At 38.0% G+C, this 21,977-nt stretch overlaps 1 protein-coding gene across 2 annotated transcripts in view; it reads left to right on the top strand.

Annotated features, from left to right (window-relative positions):
* LOC117411025 (proteasome activator complex subunit 4-like) overlaps nucleotides 1–21,977 on the top strand; it is a 46,141-nt gene that overhangs the window by 4,714 nt on the left and 19,450 nt on the right. For both annotated transcript variants that reach the window (XM_059024845.1, XM_034018029.3), the window contains exons 2-24: nucleotides 1,770–1,910; nucleotides 3,770–3,886; nucleotides 8,779–8,823; nucleotides 9,712–9,861; nucleotides 10,163–10,226; nucleotides 11,614–11,688; nucleotides 12,452–12,574; nucleotides 14,758–14,850; nucleotides 15,653–15,918; nucleotides 16,074–16,260; nucleotides 16,388–16,477; nucleotides 17,041–17,105; nucleotides 17,299–17,449; nucleotides 18,321–18,419; nucleotides 18,630–18,699; nucleotides 19,071–19,138; nucleotides 19,238–19,453; nucleotides 19,830–19,987; nucleotides 20,131–20,226; nucleotides 20,573–20,628; nucleotides 21,392–21,448; nucleotides 21,537–21,592; nucleotides 21,773–21,871. In XM_059024845.1, the coding sequence (XP_058880828.1) occupies nucleotides 1,770–1,910; nucleotides 3,770–3,886; nucleotides 8,779–8,823; nucleotides 9,712–9,861; nucleotides 10,163–10,226; nucleotides 11,614–11,688; nucleotides 12,452–12,574; nucleotides 14,758–14,850; nucleotides 15,653–15,918; nucleotides 16,074–16,260; nucleotides 16,388–16,477; nucleotides 17,041–17,105; nucleotides 17,299–17,449; nucleotides 18,321–18,419; nucleotides 18,630–18,699; nucleotides 19,071–19,138; nucleotides 19,238–19,453; nucleotides 19,830–19,987; nucleotides 20,131–20,226; nucleotides 20,573–20,628; nucleotides 21,392–21,448; nucleotides 21,537–21,592; nucleotides 21,773–21,871 (2,542 nt within the window). The remainder of the gene's footprint in view (nucleotides 1–1,769; nucleotides 1,911–3,769; nucleotides 3,887–8,778; nucleotides 8,824–9,711; nucleotides 9,862–10,162; nucleotides 10,227–11,613; nucleotides 11,689–12,451; nucleotides 12,575–14,757; nucleotides 14,851–15,652; nucleotides 15,919–16,073; nucleotides 16,261–16,387; nucleotides 16,478–17,040; nucleotides 17,106–17,298; nucleotides 17,450–18,320; nucleotides 18,420–18,629; nucleotides 18,700–19,070; nucleotides 19,139–19,237; nucleotides 19,454–19,829; nucleotides 19,988–20,130; nucleotides 20,227–20,572; nucleotides 20,629–21,391; nucleotides 21,449–21,536; nucleotides 21,593–21,772; nucleotides 21,872–21,977) is intronic.

The following is a 21,977-nucleotide window of genomic DNA, read 5'->3' as shown; positions in this document are numbered from 1 at the left end:
GCTCGCGAACTTGGTCAGGAGTGCTAGTTTAGGCGCCTGTACCAGAGCAGCAATAGAAGCCTCTACCGTTGGAAATTGGGCCAAACCCAGCTCCTCTGCATCATGCAGACTGTACAGTGCATCCATCAACTGGGAAACAGTTGGAGCTGTAGACGAGTTACTCCAGGAGGATTGTATTTCTGCCCGGCTTCACGGCAGGATTGCAGTGCTATAAAAAGTGGATGGCTGATGGCACACGTTTCGGAGGACGTGAGTCCTTGTCTTAGTGTGGGGGTTGCAGCGGTGAGCTGGGTTGAGTAATTGGGCATTCCAAATTGGGAGAAAATCGGGGATAAAATAATTGGCAATCCCAAATTATATAAATAAAAAAAAATGAAATCACAGCACACTTGACTAGACGTTAGCTTTTAAAACATGCAAATCACAAAATGATTGCACTGTTATAACACTATTATAACACTTATTCAAGCTATTTAAACTCTACCCCAACAATCTATTTACTCCTATATCTATTATTGTTGTTGTTGTTGTTTTTATTATTCAACAAAAAAATGTCCAATGGAGCAAAATCTTAGTAAATCCTGCCAGCAGAATATATTTTTTACATCAAGTGTAAAACTTAAAATGTAAGGAATGTATTTGGTCTACTTGACACAGCTGGCTTTGGAAAACAGTGGAATAATGTTGCTCAGGACTAAATGTAATTTTGTGCAGTTTTAGCTTGAGAACAGTATTCTTATTTTTATTTGTTTATTTATTATTATTATTTATTTTCAGAGATGGAAATAAGACTTGACTTGCATAGCAGTTTGTCCTGCATACTGTAGTGAATTATTAAACTCATGGTAAATCTAGATTGGATCAAACTACTATGCAAAGGGAGTCTTATGGTACAGTACTGTATTTCTATTCCCAGGATTTAATGTTTGTTTTTTTTTTGTTTTTTTTTTGACATAACCAGACACTTGATTCAACATAAAACAGTGTTTGTCAAAATTGATTAAGCTCTCCACAAGATTTCAGTTGCTAATTCACCTGGTGAACTAAGTTGGAGTCCTCTCTCCTGCTATTTTGCATAAATAGATGCCATCTTTCTAGCCAGCCAGTGGAATCATTCATATTTTCCATTTGCTGTGCCTACATTCCAGTCTCACACTTTCTCATTCTTAGGCTCCAAATAATCCACCATGGTCTCCTTTGCAGCCTTACGGTTTGCTTTTTAAAAAGACAAAATGTTCTCCTGGCACACCACCATTGGACTCAAATTGGGGTATTTAATTTAACAAATCTATATATTGTCGATGCATTGAGCAAAGCAAAACTGTGGAATACATTCTCATCAAGGCTTACATTTTACTTAGCAACTGAAGCCTCCAATTTGCCCCTTCCCCTTGAAAACCAACAACTTGTGCCACAGCTGTTATAGAGAATCGGAATCCCTTCTGTAAATGCAAGGGAATTACTGGATAGGCTAATTTCATTGCAATATGTTTTATACCCTTGTTAATTAAATGATCAATTTTGTCCAGTGTTATGATTGTACTGTAAACATAATTCGGTGTAAAAAGCAACCTGGAATAACACATTTCTAAAAGTTCAACCACAAGTTTTTGGAGGGAATCATTTCACAATATTTAATTTTAACATCTTGTGGGTGTTTTTAATATTGGTTAAGCTAACTTTGTAATTTTCCAAAGTATATCCAGGTACGGTAAACCCTATAGGAAATGTAGGAATTGCTTGTCCTTACTTACTGTTTCTTCTTGCAGGTACATTCGACTATATGGAAGAAAGTTCAGCAAAGAGGATCATGTACTGTTCATTAAGTTGCTGTATGAGCTGGTGACCATTCCTAAACTGGAGATTAGTATGATGCAAGGATTTGCACGTCTGTTGGTCAATTTGCTGAAGTAAGTATAATTTAATACATGTCCCGGAGGGTAGGCTACTTGACAGGTGAGGAAGGGCATGTCATGTCACCTACAGTCTAATCCAAAACGACTCTGACTGTAGTTCCGACAACCTCAGTCATTGAATGTTGCTGTGGCGCATGCACAGGAGTGTGAGTGTATGTTCAGATGTCTCTAAAACATTTAGGCTAATTAATTTATAAGGTTTGGATTACTGAAAGCACTGACTATAATTCATGGTACTGTATTATTGTACACAGTGCTTTTGGACACATTGGTCATGGAACCTCATTGTTATGTAGTTCCAGTCTATTTTGAAGTGCCTTACATTTAATTTTATATTTTGTATATTACTTCTTAAATGTCATGCATGTTCCTAATTTTAAATGTCTGATTTTGTATTGTTTATGCTTAAATAATTATTTGTCGTACTTGCTAAATTGTCAAGCAAAAAACAGTTCAGAAAATACTGAACGCTGATTGTGTTGCATTGAAGCCCGTAGGTGAAGCATTATGCTCTGAAGCTGGTGCAACACTGATATGCTTCCCAACTCACTTCTGAAAGTCTGCTTTGAAGCAAACAGTGATCTAAGCAGAAAAAAAATCAGTTACATACATAAGTTAAACATGAAATGCTGATGAAATACAGATGAACTAAAAGTATTCCATTGAGGTTGGCAGCTCACAACTGTAATCTTGTGGTGTGATGTTCTAGGAAAATAGAAACATTCCTGCAACCAAACCTCTTGCCAAACTGCAGCTTTAAATAAAGTGATGATATAGTGATCGAAAATAACAAAGTGTATTAAGGTACATACTGTATATTATGGATTGTGTTACATTTGCCCCTCCTGACATATAGAGCTTATTGAGCAATATGTCCCATTTCTCTAAATCTATTGGTCTGTTTCAATTACGGTTGAATCCTGTTTTTTCCCATTTTTTGAGTCAGCATTAGAGTCTTCTAGATTTACTTTGACAGAACAAAGGGCCACGCTTTCCTTTGTCAGATTTGGTTTGCATGAAAACTACTATAATTGTCCTCCAACATTTAATCACTTTTGATGCCCTCTTTTGTTGTTTGTGGGTCTTGATGGCCTACTTTAACAGTAAGTAGCAGGGTTCCGAAAAATAGTGTTATACGTCCCCACGTGTTGCTACAACTGTTTAAATAATGTACCTGTAATTTGTTTTCATTGTTAACATCCTGACAACAGTTTACACTTACAACTTCAAATTCTGTTTCAAAGCTCTTTTCAAAATGTCTGCTCTAGTATACTGGGGTTTGAGATCTGTCCTTTAAATCACTGCAGCGATAAAAAGAAAAAAAAAAAAGAACATAAGTGCTCTGGCTTTTCTGGATCATGGATCGTTATTGCTGTGCTACCTGTTTGACAATGTGAACAATAATCCTTACACTGTCAGTGTACTAGGGTGGCCATTTTGAAAAGATCTTTGAAACAAAGTTATACGTGTAAACTGTTGTCAGGATGTTAACAGTGAAAGTAAAATTACAAATACGTTATTTAAACAGTTGTAGCAACACATGGGAACGTGTAATGCTGTATTTTTTTTTCAGAACCCTGCTACTTGCTCTTTAAGGGTCAGACTATTTAGCTTGTTCTGCGGCTCTATGCCAGGGTTTGTAGATTACTGAACGACAAGGAGACGAATCACTAGGACCCTAGATTCTTTTTATTTTTTTATTTTTACCAGCCACAAAACCAATATGCTGTATATAAGGACAGCACATAGCTGCTTCATCCTGGAGTGGTCACGGTTTACCAAGTGTGTAAAGCATGATTTGTAGTATAATCTTCATAAACCTACTCATTACTGTACACTTTTTTTTTTAAAAGGAAAAAAGAACTTCTTTCAAGAGAAGATTTGGAATTGCCATGGTTGCCCCTGTATGAATTGTTGGAGAGAATCCTCTACTCTAAAACGGAACACCTTGGGCTCAATTGGTTTCCTAAGTATGTGAAGTGCATTCTATTGTTCTAACATTTCCTTAGATATGGTACCACTGGAGATTAAATCAGTGGATACATTCTGAAGCATGCTGGTTTATTTAAAGAATTTGATCCAAATAAAGCAAGCAACACCTAAAGTTTGCTGCAAGCTGATTGTTTACGTTGTCTCATTGAAATGACAGCATTGCAAAATGTGTGTGTAATTCTCAATGGGTTAAATTACTGGTGGGTCATTCCACGCCAGCTCAACCAGAAAAGGGACATTTCGTTGCCCGTCCGCTGTCAGATTTTCCTAGAAAAATTCACCTGGTGGGTTTCAGACACGCTGAGTTCAGAAATGATAGGCAGTATTTTTAAATTTCCCCTTCGACCTGTGACCTTGCAAAGGTCAACCTAAAGTGAGAAAGGGACCTTGACCAGAAAGATTACACTGGGTTTAATTTAGATGCTACCATCATGTGTAGCACCTCATTCTACTCATATTGAACAGGGCTTTTCAGAACAAAATACTAGCAGCACCCTACTCGCTTCTGGCAAATTTTTTGAACTTCAGCCTAACCTTTTATCCTGTAGGGAATGTGGGTCCTAAAATGTAAGTATTGCTGTAAGACCCTTAGGTCTTAGGTACCAAATTCTGTGAAAAACTTTTGGTTTTAAGTACCACCACTGTTCATTAAATCCCCTTAAAATTAGAATTTTTGCTATTTGTACCAAGTTTAGGCCGTAATAACTTGCGTGGGGAAATCACCCAAAGAAATGTTTGGATAGATGTTGACAAGCATCAAGCAAAATATTGTGGTATCTGGGGATTTTGGATTTTTGATAGATTTAAGTTGCATTTGTCATGCATTCAGGCATTGCTTATGGCCACTTTGGTGAGTCTAAAGTGCCACATAGTTCTATCCAAACTGGCTATTTCTTCAACTTTGCATTCTCTGAGGATTGATCTAGAGGAAAAAGTAACAGTATGTGCTTCCACTGGCACAAGCTTGGAGCTGAGGGGTTATGAACTTGCATATGGGACTTGGGACTTCTTTGTTATGATGACACATGTGAAACTACCAAAACCTTTGTATGCCCAATTAATCGATTGCTATTTTGAGGCTTAACTGACAGCCCTTGTGTGTACTTTCACTACATAAAAATATGTGGCGGGGAAATACCATAGGATGTGCATCCAATCCATAGAATGTGGCAAAAGCACAACAACGAAAGCAGGAACAACTTCAAACATGCCCTTCTGTACTTAGCACCCGGTGGAGTTAAAAGATGTCAGCAGTTAACAAGCAAGGTCACTTTAATAACATACCTTTCCAGTGCGGCGCCCTGCCTGTACTGTCCTCTGTTCGGCCCTCAATTATCAGTATATCATTTCAATACGTTCATTAAAATGTACACGTTATAGGCTATTATGCCACCAGAAAAACAGGCTACCTCGGGGAAAGCTGATAACAGTATTGAAATGTGTTTTCTTAAATTATAAATGAAACAACGACAAAAAAAGTAATAAAAAAGGAATATGCATAAAGAACATCCTGCCCATACTTGTCTATTCTGTACTTACAGGTTATACATTACAAAATAATTTATTTATTTTGCAGACTATTTGAAAAATAATTGAGACTAGTTAGCAGTATATGTGTGTAAAGCAAGTACTTTTAAATGTATTGAAAGAAATACAGATGCTTCATATTTTGTAATTATGTACTGTTTCTAAGTACATTTAAATAAATAAAATGTGTAAATAAAGTAGAAGGAGGAAAAAAGCTTGCAGTCCCATTTTGACAGACTTAAATAAAGGTATCATTTTTTGCAACTATTAATGATGATAATAAGGACAATTTCATTAAGATTATTTTTCTTCCACCTGTGTGCTAGTATTTTTTTTATTCTTTTTTAAAGTCTGTAGCTTCCTTGTGTTGCAGATCATATCCCACAGAGAAAAAAAGACAGAACTTGTTATTTTATTCTTTTTATTCAGTTAAAAAAGTAATTGAAAAATAACCGCTACTATCGTGATAATCGGTGTATCGTGAAAGAGTCGGCTCACAACTATTCCTATCGTGGAAATTTACTATTGTTTCATCCCTAGTGGTGGGTGCTGTCAAGTGTCTTTACCCCCGACCTCTTTCCATTAAGACGCTCTTAATGAAATGCACTTTTTTTTATAAATGTACTCCTTTAAAATGAGAGAGGGATTTATAATACCACACTCTTTAATGAATGGACCCATTATGTATTCTATAAATACAGCATGTACTGAATTCATGAAAAGATAAGGGAACAGTCTCCACCCCCTTCATGCTGTGGGCGTGCAGTCTGATCTGTTCTCGTATGGTGTTTTGGGAACATTGTGTTTTAATTTCAAGTTATTATACATAACAAATTCACAGAGGGTGACAAGCTGTCAGTATTTTGTACTTATTAAACACTATTTAGTGGTTTATATTTATTAAATTTTATATTCTTGGCTTTAATCACTGACACAAGCAAGCCCCCCCCCCCCCCCCATGCTATTTTCTGTGTTGTTTTTTTTTTTCTTTCATATTCAGTTCCAACCGACCCAAGAATATCTGTGTTTCTTGCATGTAATGCCTAAAAACGTTCGTTTGCCCCTTTGAAAGCAGACCCAGGACACAGGAAATGGAGTTTTAAGCGTGGTTGTGCTATTTAATAAATAAAACACAAACAAAAATAAACACCTAGCTCCTTGTTGGAGCACTGACTACACGGCAGGTTCCTGACTAGCTCGCAGGACGGCTAAGCCGTTTACCTGCCAAACAAACACAAATCACAGCACTTTTCTTTTGACTGCTCTGAAACAGAGCACACCTTCTGTCTCCTTCTACTTAGCAGTCACTAGCAAACTGACTGCTATCTTTTAATACCCTGCACCTGGCATTAATTTACAATAGTTACCAGGTGCAGGTGATAATTAATAAAACAATTAATAATTAAACAATTAAACCAAAAGTGCATACGCACATGTTTTATGCAGGGAGGGTATTAACCCCCTCCCTGCTGTGTTACACATCCTCCCCCTCACGTGTGCAACACTGATCGGCCATTCCAAGGCCACCCCCTCCCCTAAAACACAACCACCCACCCTTGAGTCCACAAATGTTAATTTTCGCCCTCTTCCACGGGCGGGCTTGAGGGTGGGTCGGTCCCTCCGGCTCTTCCAGGAAGGGACCGTGAACCGGCGACACGGGACCCCACCGGGATGACAGGGGCGACCGAAGCGACGGCCGGGGAACAGGAGGATGCAGCAGCGGGCAGAGGTCTTCACCTGGGGACCGGCGCAGCGATGTCCGATCACCCAGGGAGCTTAGCAGCGACGTCTGGCAGCAGCCCAGCGACATCTGGATGCTCGGGGAGAGCGGAGTAGGGAACCAGGGGCAGAGCTGTGGCCGATGGTGCAGATTCCTGGGCTCCAGGTCTAGTGCAGGGAGGTCTAGGCAGACCGGCAAGGTGTCCAGGAGCAAGGGGCAAGGGACTGCACTGACCAGCGCCGGACAAGCTTCCGGGGCTGGGGGCTGGAGCTGTGGTGGAGGTGCGCTCTTCACCTCCTCTGGCTCGGGAGACAGCACCTCCTCTCCCTTGATTGCAGTCGGTGGCTCCAGAGACAGCCACGGCTCCGCTTCCTCTGGCTTCGGGAAGGACTCCTCCTCCTCCCACCCTTGACTCAGCACCAGCTCCTCTGGTGCAGGAGACTGCTGGGCTTCTTTTGCCAACTCCAGCTCCCACTTCTGGAGCAGCAGTTCCAACTCTGTAGGCTCCCGCTCTGGCAGCCCTAGCTCCAGTCCCCACATCTTGTTCTGCTCCACTTGAGCAGCGGTGTTTCTTTTGATCCTTACAATCAACTCTTTTAGATCCATTTCTTCTGGGTCGTAGGGGCACCCACACGCTGCCACCATATGTAACCCGGCCAGCACTCACGGTCGTTCGTTTGCCCTTTTGAAAGCAGACCCAGGACACAAGAAATTGAGTTTTAAGCGCGGTTGTGCTATTTTTAATAAATAAAACACAAACAAAAATAAACACCTAGCTCCTTGTTGGAGCACTGACTACACGGCAGGTTCCTGACTAGCTCGCAGGACGGCTAAGCCGTTTACCTGCCAAACAAACACAAATCACAGCACTTACTTTTCTTTTGACTGCTCGGAAACAGAGCACCGGATTGCTTGTTATTACAATTAACAAATCATCACTTCTCTATTTATTTCAATATCCAACCACCATATTGCCGCCCTGGGGATTCAAAAGCAAAAACCCAAGCACTTAGTCACTTTATTAGTGTTTTGAACATGTTAGATTGACAACACAATGGTATTTATATGAGGCTATAACTGAATATAAAATAATATAAAATATATCATTTTAAGTAAAATGGTTAAGTAAATTATTATTAAAAAAATATATATATATATATATATATATATATATATATATATATATATATATATAATTTTAAACTCACATTTAAATGTAACAGCTTTCAATGTGAACAGCTCGTATAAAAAATACATGTTTTTTTTTTTTTTTTGTCGTGGTGCAGTGTGTAATACGACACATTCGCTTGTCATATCGCATCCAATGTGTAGAGGCCTTAACTCTTAAATAATTTCTGTGAATTTAGCTGAAAGTAGAATAAGTATATGTTTCAGCTTTGAGGGCTTTTGTTTTGGGGGGAGGCATCTCTGGTTCAAATTCAGTCAGTGAGAGTTCAGTAAAGCATCAATCCCAGGGATCAGAATTGAACGGAAGTGCTAGGTTAAGCTGTGCATGTACACAGATGGTGTCTAATTGCATCAGGCACTTGTGCCCATTGACTGATTAACAACAATAAATATAGTATCATCATGTGTGTATTTTATGTTTTTCTTCCCTTCTAGCTCTGTTGAAAACGTTTTGAAAACCCTGGTCAAAAGCTGTAGACCGTAAGTATATAAATGATGTTCCCTGAAACTGATGAGAATGCTACACAGGGACTATAAACAGTCCCATTTAAAGCATCTATATCCCGATTAGTAACGCAACTGAGGATCATTAAGGTGGCATCCTCAATTTCTGCAATCCGTTTAAGATGGTTTTTTTTTGTTTTTTTTTGGCTGCATATACAACCATGTAACAAACTCATTTATCCTTGTTTGAATGGATATTTTGATTTTCATTTATACATCCTAAACAGTGGGTTTATTGATGCTAGGTTTGTCAGTAAAACACATGATGCATTCTATGAAAAATTCATTTTTGCCCTAGAACCAAAACACCCAGCATGCAGTATTTACAATAAAAATAAAGTGCGGCTAGTACTTTTACTGATTGTCAGATGAAGGATGTTACCTAACATTCAGACCAATAAACAATGAGTAAAATGCAAGTGGTTATGTAAGCGCTTTAGTCAGCCTTGAGTTTAATTAGGCAAGCCAGATAGGAAAGTGTCCTAAAACCTGGAGTAGTTAACAGGAGGGCACCTATTTCCAACCCTCATATTTTATATTAATTGTTTAGTTCCTTGTTACTTGTCACGCACATCTAGTACATAGTTCACCTATGATCATTAAGCAATTTTAAGATGTCTGTTTTTACATTTGCTTCTGTGCCAAATCAATACAGTCATTAAGTAAGTATACAGTACATTTAAGATTAAGACCTTCCAGCTTTGTCTGGCAAGTATTAATAATGTATATGTGCTAGTGAAATTTGGTCCATAGTTACAATACACAGTACTGGTCATCCAGTGTGAATAACTTATTTAATCAACTCTTTATTTTAATTTTTTTTCTGGGGAAATGAAAGTAAAATGCTGTGTTTTCTCCATGCAGGTATTTCCCAGAAGATGCTACAAAGGAGATGCTGCAAGAGTGGCGGCCTTTGCTGTGTCCTTTTGACGTCACCATGCAGAAAGCCATCGGTTATTTTGAACTGTTCCTACCCACCACCTTGCCACCCGAGCTTCACCAGAAAGGATTCAAGTCAGTGTTCTATTCACATTTTGTCTTGAAGTACTGTGTGTTTTTTAAGCTTTATAAATTCACACATTTTTGTATTTGTAATGATGTAAAGTGTCGATATGATAGATTGAGATATGTTAAGCTTTTGTTTTTGACCAACCATGATAGCACTTTCTCCCTCTTATTATATCCTTTACATTTCTGACATCTCAAACTCCAATTGGATAATGTTTACTGTGTTGGGTGTAAGATTTATTTTATATATATATTTTTTTATTATTATTATTTTTTAATACTAACAGAATTGCAATTTGATTTACAGGCTATGGTTTGATGAGCTAATGGGACTTTGGGTCTCTGTTCAAAACCTTCCTGGGTGGGAGGGGGTAAGTAGATATATATTGTGTATTACATTTCTTTTTAGCAATCCTGTTTCTTTAAATGTCCATTAATTGTACACATGAAGAAGAGATTTTTGAGGACTTTAATATTAGAGTTTGTATATAATAGTTAAGTGAATAAACAGGAAAATAAGAACTCAGATATGAAGAGATACTGTTTTTGATTTTTTGCAAAACCACCGTTATGCAGAAAATCGTGGATTAACAGTAAGTGCACTATATCTTTCTAATGAGTTTTTTTTTCTGTTTGATTTTTGACTATTGCCACCAACGCATTAGTGAAGTTAGAAAGAATAAATGCCTCACGTGAGGCATTCCAGTATTCACTACCTATTCTAGCCTTATCTCTCTTCTGTCTTTTGTCTATGTATTGTAAGTCATTGTAAGCGAAACAGCAGCAAAACACCGAAAGTAAGCGTCCCCATCAGTGTCCAGTCCCCAGTCATGTTTCTGTGTTTGTTCTTGCAGTATAAAATCATATTGTCACCTGTTTTACACCGTTTAATTCCATTTAGGAGATCGGATAGAGAATTCATTTAGGAATCCCAATCAGTTCCCTGAGATGTAATTACATACACTTGGTACAGTGGTAGAGAGAGTGATAAATGTTGATTACATACGTAGTAGATCTACTAAAAGTAGGCTTGCTTCTTTTCAACATTTATTTTTCAGGGCTTCACAAAATACTGTAATAAACCACCTCACCTTGTAGAGTATGTATGGGGTTAATTAGAAGTTGGAACATAGTGAAACATGTTAATTTAGGTTTTTCCACTTTCAGTTTGAGTCGTTTCTGACCAGATGAACCGACGACAAATCATGATTGAGTGGGGCGCAGATACTGGTATCCAAAAGCAGCAATAGACAAGGGACAGGTTTGACTTAGCTGTGATTTTCCTTAGCTTGAACATCTTCTCCTTGTACACATTTGGTAAGCTGCTGGTCAAAAGCAAAGACTACATTGAAAATCAGCAAAGCCCCTGTAACCCACTACACAATTGACAGGTTTCAGGATGTTTCAATAAAGAACCCAAGTCAAAGTTAACTAAAAGATGAGTGATGTATGAATGATATATTATGGTATTTTGTGAGCCTCTGAAAAATAACTGTTGGAAAGGATGAATTTTTGTTTGATACAGTTTAACATATATTATAATAATTAATAGTGCTGAGATATAACCGAAACATTAAAAAAACAACAAAAAATAAATAAATAAACTTTTATAAAACATTACCGAATTTAGATTTACTGAGCTTTTTGTATTGTTTTTCTCCCTCTCATAAATCCCACTAAATGCAAAATCTAAAATTGAAGCCAAATAAAAACATAGCTTAATTCATCAAGTGTTTTATTTATTTATTTTCTCCACAGCATCTGGTAAATCTATTTGCACGTTTGGCTAGTGATAACATTGGGTACTTAGATTGGGATCCCTATGTCGATAAGGTAAGTATTATAGTTATTTTTTTTTATTTTAATTTTTATAAATGTTTAATATTGATTGGATAAAGTGCAAATATCACAACAGCCGTTATAGGTAAGAGCGGCTGGCAGAGCCTTGTTTAAACTACATTTTGAGGAGTGTGTTTTCTAGTACTCATTGACTAGGAGTGCCCTTTTTTTGGAACTGAAAAAATTGATGAAGTATTTAGCGAGTTATTTAAATTTTTCTTCACATGTGCAGTTTATTTTTTGCTAACTCAAAAGTTACGAATGTGCAGTCAGGCTCCACCACCAGCAGTAAATGTGGATTCCCCTTCCGACCTAAGCCCTCCCTACCGGGGCAGCGCTCAGCCAAGTAGTCGTTGCCAATTATTTTTATTATTTTTCTCCCAATTTGGAATGGCCAATTATTCAGCTCACCGCTACCACCCCTGCTCTGACTCGGGAGGGAGAAGACGAACATACGCTGTCCCCCGAAGCGTGTGCCCTCAGCCGACCGCTTTTTTTCACACTGCAGACTCGCCATGCAGCCACCCAAGAGCTACAGCGTCGGAGGACAACGCAGCTCTCGGGCAGCTTACAGGCAAGCCCGCAGGCGCCCGGCCAGACTACAGGGGTCGCTGGTGCGTGGTGAGCCGAGGACACCCTAGCCGACCTAAACCCTCCCCCCAGGCGATGTTCGGCCAATTGTGCGCCGCCACTGCTACATTGTTTAGAAGTATACCAATTAATGTTATTAACATGTTTTTTTTCTTCTTTTAAACAGATATTTACTCGGATTCTTAGAAGCTTGAACCTTCCTGTAGGAAGCAGCCAGGTTTTAGTTCCAAGATACTTGACGAATGCCTATGATATAGGCCACATAGTACTATGGGTCTCATCAATACTTGTAAGAAACACTTTTTCTTATTAATAATACAATTCTAATGAGTTGGTTCCAAATTATTTTTAGAGATACAATGCCCCATTTGAATTTAATGTATTTAGATTAAGGTTTGTTTTTACATATCCATTCTGTAAAATCAGTATCACAAAAAGACTATTTTTCTTGTTTCCTAAATAACTGATAGAAAATGTTTCCCTCCTACTGTATAGTGCTGCTACTGAAACTTGCTTCCCTAAACACAAGAACTGGGATCTTCCGATTTACAAAAACGGATTCATATACACTACCGGTCAAAAGTTTTAGAACACCTCCATTTTTCCAGTTTTTATTTAAATTTACGCAGTTTAATGTCTCAGTGTACCCTGAAATTAAAGCATAGAACAAATAAACAATTGGAGATAAAAAAGAAATCATGGAATCGTTTTGTTTAACAAAATTTAATCTAGATTTTTGACTCATCAAAGTAGCCACCTTTTGCAGATATAACAGCTGAACACACTCGTGGTATTCTTTCTACAATGGAAATCAAATATTGTTCGGAAAGGTCTTCCCAACACTGTTGCAGAAGTTCCCACAAATGTGTTGCACTTGTAGGTTGCTTTGCTTTCACCCTTCTGTCCAGTTCATCCCAAACCAGCTCGATGGGGTTTAAGTCTGGAGACTGTGCTGGCCATTCCATGATTTGAAGCCTACCGTCTTGTTCTTTTCTTCTAAGGTAGTTCTGACATAGCCTGGAGGTATGTTTTGGGTCATTATCTTGCTGTAGGATGAACCCCTGACCAACTAGGCGTATACCAGAGGGTTTTGCATGGTGCTGCAAAATGCTGTGGTAGCAGTTTTGGTTCAGGGTGCTACTCACTCTGTGCAAGTCGCCGACTCTGGATCCAGCAAAAGAGCCCCAGACCATCACGCTTCCTCCTCCATGTTTGACAGTTGGTGTCAAACACCGAGGAACCATCCTTTCGCCTACTCGACGGCGTACAAAAACCCTGCGTGATGAACCGAAGATTTCAAATTTTGATTCATCGGTCCATAAGACTTTCTTCCAGTCTTCAGTAGTCCACTGGCGGTGCTTCATGGGCCAGGCAAGCCTCTTTTTCTTATTTTGCCATCTTAGCAATGGCTTTCTTACTGCCACTCGACCTGACAAACCTGCAGCTCGAAGTCTTCTCTTCACAGTTGAAACTGAGACTTGCTTACGTCGACCAGTGTTAAGCTGTGCTTGAAGCTGTTGTCCTGTGAGCCGCCTATCACGCAAGCTGTTGACTCTCAGAAACTTGTCTTCTGATTCTGTTGTGGCTTTGGGTCTGCCAGACCTCTTCCTGTCAGAGTTTCCTCCAGGTTCCAAGTGCCTTTTGATGGTGTAGGAAACTACTCACTGACACCTTGGCTTTCTTTGCAATTTCTCTAAAGGAAAGACCTACACTTTTTAAGGGTTATAATGGTCTGTCTGTCTTCCTTTGTTAATTGCCTTTTTCTCGCCATTATGAGAGCAATATACTACTTCCTGCAGTACAATACTGTCCAAATAATGCTTAAGAGGGTGTAGTAACATAGTCTGTTCCAACAGTGCTTTTATACAGACAGAGGGTTTGTAAGTAATCAACAAAAGTTGGGACACCTGTAGGAATTGTTAGCATCAACTTTCAAGGCTTAATTTACTTCCATTGCTGCAGAACAGCTGTAAGTTGTTAACCCATTACTTGTTCTCTGAAAAAGGCCTTTTTGTATAACACTGAAATGTACATTATTTTTCAGTTTTTGGTAACCTAAACTTTTTTTTTTTTTAACCTCTGGCAGTTTACGGCTTACCTTTGTACCATTTCAGGTTATTCACTGGACTTGAACTGCTTAAATTTCAATAAAAACTGGAAAAATGGGGGTGTTCTAAAACTTTTGACCGGTAGTGTATAATTTAGGGTGCATTTGTTAAATTCATAAGCACTGGAGGTCAGTAGAAATCAGTCTAGAATATGAATTCTGGAGGTGGCTAAATGTGTCAACTATGTGTTGGTGTAATAGGTTTTTTTTCAAAATGTTGTTTTCTTGCATTTTTATAACTATCACTTCTATGAAACGCAATGTATCTGTTGTGGTTAATGGACGGGCAGACCAGTAATTGTTCAATTACGTGAAGAGTTTGAGAAGCATCTTATGCTTTTTAACATTGCGTTTGTTTTTATTAGGGTGGACCAAGCAAGCAAACCCAAAAACAGCTAAGTGGCTTGTTCAACAGCATTACGTCTTTCTTTCATCCTTCTAACAATGGCAGGTGGCTGGTGAGTGAATGGTCAGGACTATACTATGGCTAAAGACTAGGGCAAAGCAGTTGGTTGTCAAAAAAATCTTGTGTTACTTGTTTTTTGTTTAAACCAGCTGATGTATACCGTTGTTATATTGTTTAATACAATTCCTCTATAAAAAGGTACTAAATAGTTATGTACAGTACAGTGTGTGCCATTCATTTTCTGAAAATAGTCCTAGTTAGCACTTGCATGACATCTGGGATATAACTGATCACCTGTCAAGGGAATGGCTGGGGATTAGTCATGTTGTTTGGTTTCTAAATTATTTGGTCCATAGAGACCATATAAAATGTATGACTGCTGCTATTTTTCAATTTTATTATCAGAAGCACACAAAACAAACTGTCAAGCAGTATAACAAGTACATTTCAAGACAAATTGTTATTGATAAAATGTTTCTGCCAATCAAGACCAAATTGACCGTCTGACTTTATATATAAAAAAAAGTTTTGCCTCATTAAAATTCTGTTTAATTTTGTCTTGCAAGCTGGCATCTATAAGCAGATATTATTCAGCTGCTCTTGGGTTTAGCTACCAGTGCTTAAGCTAAGACATTGTAAAAAATGTTCTGTGGCCATTATGCTATTTTACAATAGTATGACCTGCACTGCTTTCCAATTTATTTTCCAGAAATTGCATTACATTTGCATATCACATATGCACTTGCAAATGGCTAATCTACCAACATATAGAATTATGTCTATACGGTGAAGAATTCAGGAAATACACAATATTAATTTGGTTAATAGGCACATTGCTGTCTTTGCTTTGGCAGATGAAGCTGATGAAGCTTGTGCAGCGCTTGCCGGCCAGTGTGGTAAGAAGACTACACCGAGAGCGATACAAGAAGAAGACGTGGCTAACGCCAGTCCCTGACAGCCACAAGCTCACTGACCAGGACATTACAGACTTTGTGGAGAGCATGAAGCAGCCTGTGCTGCTGGCGATGTTCAGTAAAACGGGCAGCTTGGATGCAGCCCAGGCTTTGCAGAACCTGGCACTGATGAGACCTGAACTTGTCATCCCACCGGTACTAGAAAAGTGAGTTCTCTGTTTGGTATGACTTCCAGTGAGTGGAGTGGTAGTTGATTCTCGCATCCACTGACATGCAGACATAACAGATATCTACATTTCCTGACGTACAAAGTGTGAAACCTGTTGGAACTTGCATCATTTTGTGTGCATGGCTGTTCCAGAACCTATCCTGCAATGGAGACTCTGACGGAACCTCACCAGCTCACAGCCACCCTCAGCTGTGTGATTGGAGTGGCTCGCAGCCTGGTTTCTGGAGGCAAGAGGTTTCCTGAAGGCCCAAAGCACATGCTGCCGTTGCTGATGAGAGCACTGCCTGGTGTGGATCCAAATGACTTCAGCAAGTGCATGGTATGTGCCTTTTTAATGGACTTGCACTAGTGATGTTATACTAATAATAATATAGTATTTGTCCTTGTACCCTGCTGTGATGGAATAAGCCAGTTAAATGTTCTTTTTCTTTCTCCCCTCCATGCAGATAACATTCCAGTTCATTGCAACATTTTCTACTCTTGTGCCTTTGGTAGACTGTTCATCAGCTGTTCATGAAAGAGATGACCTCACAGAAGTAAGTATTTGAAAAAAGCATATGTCATACATAGTTTACAGCACTGCTCCTTTTTTCTACATATCAATTTTACTTCACCCTTACAAACCATTTTATCAAAGGTTCCCTTACGCTATAGCCCTATGGATGCTTTGTTTATCTTCCTAAAAACTACCCTAACCAGTGCAGGGTAGATAAATTACTGACATGATTTTTTTTTATTTTTTTTTTATTTATTTTTTTTATAAAGAATAACGTACTTGTTTTATCACATTCCATATACCTTAACTTTTTAAAACGGACCCATTCTAACAGCCGTTTTACTTCCAGTGAATCAACTCACAAATTAAACTTATTTTTTTGTGGTTATAAAAGCTGCTTTATATATATATATATATATATATATATATATATATATATATATATATATATATATATATATATATATGTGTATATATGTGTATATATGTGTGTTTATATGTTTTCAGCTGGAGAGGAAAGTGTTGTTTTAGTGGAAAGTTTCAATGGGAAGACTAGTTTGGTTTGAGCACCCTGGTAATCCCAGTATTTATTTACTGTTTCAGGTGGAGCGGGAGCTGTGCTCAGTCAGTGCAGAGTTTGAAGACTTTGTACTGCAGTTTATGGACAGGTATGTTTTTGGACGGAGGTTGTTGTGTTTTTTTTTTTTTTAAATGCAGCTGGCCTCCATATCGATGTGTTTCTGAGTAACGGTCAAAGCCAGCACAAGTTACGTTTTTGAATCTTGTAAAGTGGTTTGTATAGGGTTTGCTGCAAAAAAAAGGCACAGTAATTAAGGGCTTATCTGACTTATTTTGCGGCAGGTGTTTTGCCCTTATTGAAAGCAGTACACTTGAACAGACGAGAGAGGAGACAGAAACTGAAAAGATGACTCACCTGGAGAGCCTAGTGGAGCTGGGACTGTCTTCCACCTTCAGCACCATCCTCACACAGTGCTCCAAAGACATCTTCAAGGTTCATAAACACACACAGAAACACACATGTTTCCCTAGTACCTACTGTAGAACAGTATACATTGCTGTTTTTAATGTGGCACAGCTAAAGCCCCACACTCTGGTAATGGTAATGTAAGACTGATTGCTATTTGCTTATTTCTTTGCCTAATAGGATCCTGCAAACCAAACAAGGTATCCAGAAGTGCATATAAAACTTTTTAAGTCTAAAAGGAAGACTTTACAAACATTTCAATTGGATCATGTCTGGTTCAGAGGGTCCTGGATTGAAATAAACCACCAATGAAGCATTATATTGCTATATTTAAGACACAGAGTTTATTATGTAGGCTGCTTTAAATCCAAACACTGTTATAGTCTTTCTGAATGGAATTAGTCATGCCTAAACCTTCTTTTGAACATAAACTGGTTGTACTGTAAGCTGTAAAGTGACACTATTTTAGTTTGAAAAATTAACTTATTTATAAAAAATAATGTTCCTTTGGGACATAATTATATAGTTTTATGTTTGATAAATATTGTATTCTGTTTTGTAAAACAATAAGAACATAAGAAGAACATAAGAAAGTTTACAAACGAGAGGAGGCCATTCGGCCCATCTTGCTCGTTTGGTTGTTAGTAGCTTATTGATCCCAGAATCTCTTCAAGCAGCTTCTTGAAGGATAGTTGTGTGGTTGTTATTATTAGATTCGACACATACAAGTCTAATTTTATCCCACAATATTCTCAATATTCTCCCTTGTGTCTGATTTGCATAATCGTAAACATCAGGCCAAGTTCTAACCGGTGAGACAAACTTCTGATTTAAGAACTTTAACTTTCTCTCTCCTAACCAGATTCATGTTTTGATTTTTGATTTTTTATTTTTTTAGGTGGCCCTAGAAAAGGTCTTTAACTTTGCCACTACAAACATCTTTGAGACTCGGGTTGCTGGAAGAATGGTGGCTGACATGTGCAGAGCCGCTTCTAAGGTGAGGATGCTGTAATTTCTCAGACAAAATTGAATGAGAATGCCAGGATGACAAGTGAAAAAAAGAGCATTCGCGTTGCCAACTTCACCCTCCATTATATGCAAAGATAGTGTATTTTAACTGCTTAATGAATAGGAGTATGGTAGTGCTATGTAATAGCAACAGTTTGCATATTTCTTTTTATTCTGATCACCCTGTTTTCTGTTTCAGTGCCATCCAGCAGAGTCTTTGAAGCTTTTTGTGCCACACTGCTGCAATGCAATAACTCAGCTCACAGTCAGTAAGTTTCTCATTTACAGTTCTATCCAACGCATTATGTGTACTAGGTTAATTGTGGGAATAACATTACAGGATTTTTTATTAGGAGGACTTGTGCTTAGTAGGTGTTCTGACTTAAAAGAAGCCATGTCCTAACAATTTTAGATGCAGTTTTAGAAATGGTGAAGAACTCTTTAAATTAGAGGTTTAAAATGTTTTAAAATCACATTAAAGGCAGTGTTGTCCAGAACCTCCAGATGTGTTCTACCACCAGACAGTAATGCCCTCTAATCAGAGTCCTGTTGCCTAAATAGTTAAATGCATTGAATGCCTTTTGAAATGGTTACACTAGCAGTATTGTTTTATTTTTAAAACACAAATGTCTTTTTTTAGACGAGGATGTTTTGCGTGAAGAAGAGCTGGACAAGGAGCTGCTGTGGAACCTTCAGCTTCTGTCTGAGGTAATAAAAAAGTAGTCCTATAAAGTGGCCATACACAATCCACGCTGTAAAGGGAAATGAACTATGGGAATTTTAGAAATATTTTTCCTTCCCTTTCAGATCACCCGCGTTGATGGTGACAAGTTGTTGCCGTACAGGGAGCAGTGTGTAAAGATTCTCCAGCGGACACTCCACTTGAAGTGTAAACAAGGCTACATGCTTTCCTGTAACCTGCTGCACCATCTGCTTCGATCTGCCTCTCTCATCTACCCCACAGAGTACTGCAGCATTCCTGGAGGCTTCAACAAGCCTCTCTCAGAGTACTTTCCCATCAAGGTATGATACCCCCATTCCAACTCATGGCCGGATTGCCTGGCCTCTGCCTTTTAATATGGCATTTTTCATCTTCCTTTCCATTTTAAAGTGTTGGAATAAAACAGTTTCTGCCAGCTCCTCCCCCTTTATTTATTTTTACAGCACCAGTTGTAAAAAAATCTTGTATACAAACACTTCCTCTTGGGCATACTGGCAATATGTATATGACCTGGGGATAATAAAACATTTTTTAAAAAGTTTGGAAAATGTCTTTGTCCGTTCTGAAGTTCAAACCCATCTCCATTATTGTAAACGGAGGAATGCATGAGTTGTTATGAAGGGTACAGTTAGTTTGTAATTTGTGACCTTTTTTATTTTTTCCCTTTCATATTTACAGGACTGGGGTACACCAGGTGATCTGTGGAACTTAAACATCCACTGGCACGTTCCAACATCGGAGGAGAAGGCCTTTGTATTTTATATACTAGACATCATCCTCCAACCAGAGCTGGTCAAACTGCAGCGCCATGCAAGTGGAGAACTGGAAATGCCAAGGTTTGTTTGGTTTTTTTTTTGTTTGTTTTTTTCATAATGTTTTTTGCATTATAGTTAAATCTTGTACAGAAAAAAAACAGTTGTCTAAGATGTCCATTTAAGGTTAAATCTGATTATGAAGCTTTTTTCTCCATGTTTTATAGGGATGACATACTGCAGAGCCTCACGATTGTGCAGCACTGTCTGATGGGCTCTGGGAGCTTCCTGCCTTTCCTGGATGGAGAAAGAATAACTGACCTGTAAGTGAAAAGAACATTTCATTACATTATAGCCAGCTACCCTACTAAGAGAAAGTAAAAACAAAAACATACAAAAGCATAAAATCCAGCGGACAGTATTTATTTCTTATTGCCTTTGCTTTGTTCACACAGCAAATCAAGTGCATTCAATTCTGTTTAATATTAAAACTGCAATTGCTTTTATTTCATGAAGCACTTTTTTTTTTTAGCACAGTGACCCAAATACGAAAACAGGATTAAACTACTTTGAGATTGTGGTTTCGTAGCATTGTATTGTTTTACTTTTTTTTTTTTTTTTTTTTATCTTTTTATTTCCTAAATATAACCTTTTTATTTTTCTCTGAAGTGTACCAAGCTTGGTGAGTTTGGGGGAGACAGCACTCTATACTGGCGTTGACTATGGTGGGTGTCTGTTTATCAATGTCTTTGACTGTGAATATAAAAATACAGTGAATCCTCACTGGTACACTTTAGATTAAAGAGTCCATATGAATAAACAATTTAAGTTTTTATTCTTCAAGTTGTTAAATGTTTAAGCATATTTGATATTTAAAGCCCTGTTAACATATTTATAACAGTTTTTTTCACAGTACTACACTTGTCATCTGTAAAATATGAAATGCAATAAATAACTAAAACCCATAATATTTGTGTCATTGAAATACTTTTTTTTTTTTTTAAGTTACCCCTCATCAGCATAACAAGTTCCCTTATTTTGCTGTAGATCGTGTTTGCTTTCCAGACTTTACTTTCACTTTGAATCTGGTGAAGCCCATTTATCCTGCCACAACAAGCATTTCAAGTTCTATAATCAGCAAAGGGACTTTAAAGCTTCAGATGGGCTCCAAATACGTGTTACACAGGGAGTAAATCTATAGTGTGGTAATGTGACAGCTGGTTAAATGGACTTCTTAATGCTTGTTAAAGCCTTGGTAACAAGTTAACAAGAAGTTTGTTTAAAGATCCTGTTTGTATGAACAGCTTTGTAGATGGTAACTGATGTTCCAAGTTCTTTCTGATGTACGATGTTCCTGCCTAATACAAGCAGAAAAAAAATGTACTGCAATTTAAATGGTATTTGAAATTGACCTTAATGTCCTGCTGCTGTCTGGAAGCAACTGCTATTTGAGACGCTGGTAACCGTTGCCCCTGCTTCTTTTTAAAGACATGTCACGGGAGAACTACAGAGACGCTATTTGCAGTGTTATGAGGAAACTCTTGCGTAAGTATTTACTTAAATAAAGTTGATACCTGTGTCCAATACCTTACGATAGTATATCATGTGAAAAACTTTTTTTTTTGTTGTTCAGATCACATTCTGGAAAATTCGGAGGATGACACAAAGTCATTGTTTTTGATCATTAAGGTGGGTTTGCAAAACTATCAAGACTATTGCAGTAATTTAAGTTTTAACTACAATTTAACAAGCCACTTATTTTAATTTGGGATCTAAATAGTACTAAGTTATTATTTTTTTAATCTTCCTACTTATTGAACTGTGACTGTGGTAAAACTGTAACCTTCTCTTCTGCTTTTTGTTTTTTAGATTATCGGTGACTTGTTACAGTTCAGAGGCTCTTATAAGCATGAGTTTGACTCCCGGTGGAAAAGCTTCAACCTCGTCAAGAAGTCCATGGAGAACCGGGTTAGTGTTCTTCTGCAGCGGCAACATTCTGTCGTTCACCTTGAGAAAGCAATCTATGTAGTCCCCTTACTTTGTTTCTTTAGGAGTCGCATTCTTGACCATGCTT

This window comes from Acipenser ruthenus, chromosome 6 (assembly GCF_902713425.1).
Source record: "Acipenser ruthenus chromosome 6, fAciRut3.2 maternal haplotype, whole genome shotgun sequence".
NCBI classification, from domain to species: Eukaryota; Metazoa; Chordata; class Actinopteri; order Acipenseriformes; family Acipenseridae; genus Acipenser; species Acipenser ruthenus.
Note: the sequence above shows the minus strand (reverse complement) of the source record. Positions and strands in the feature narration are given on the sequence as shown.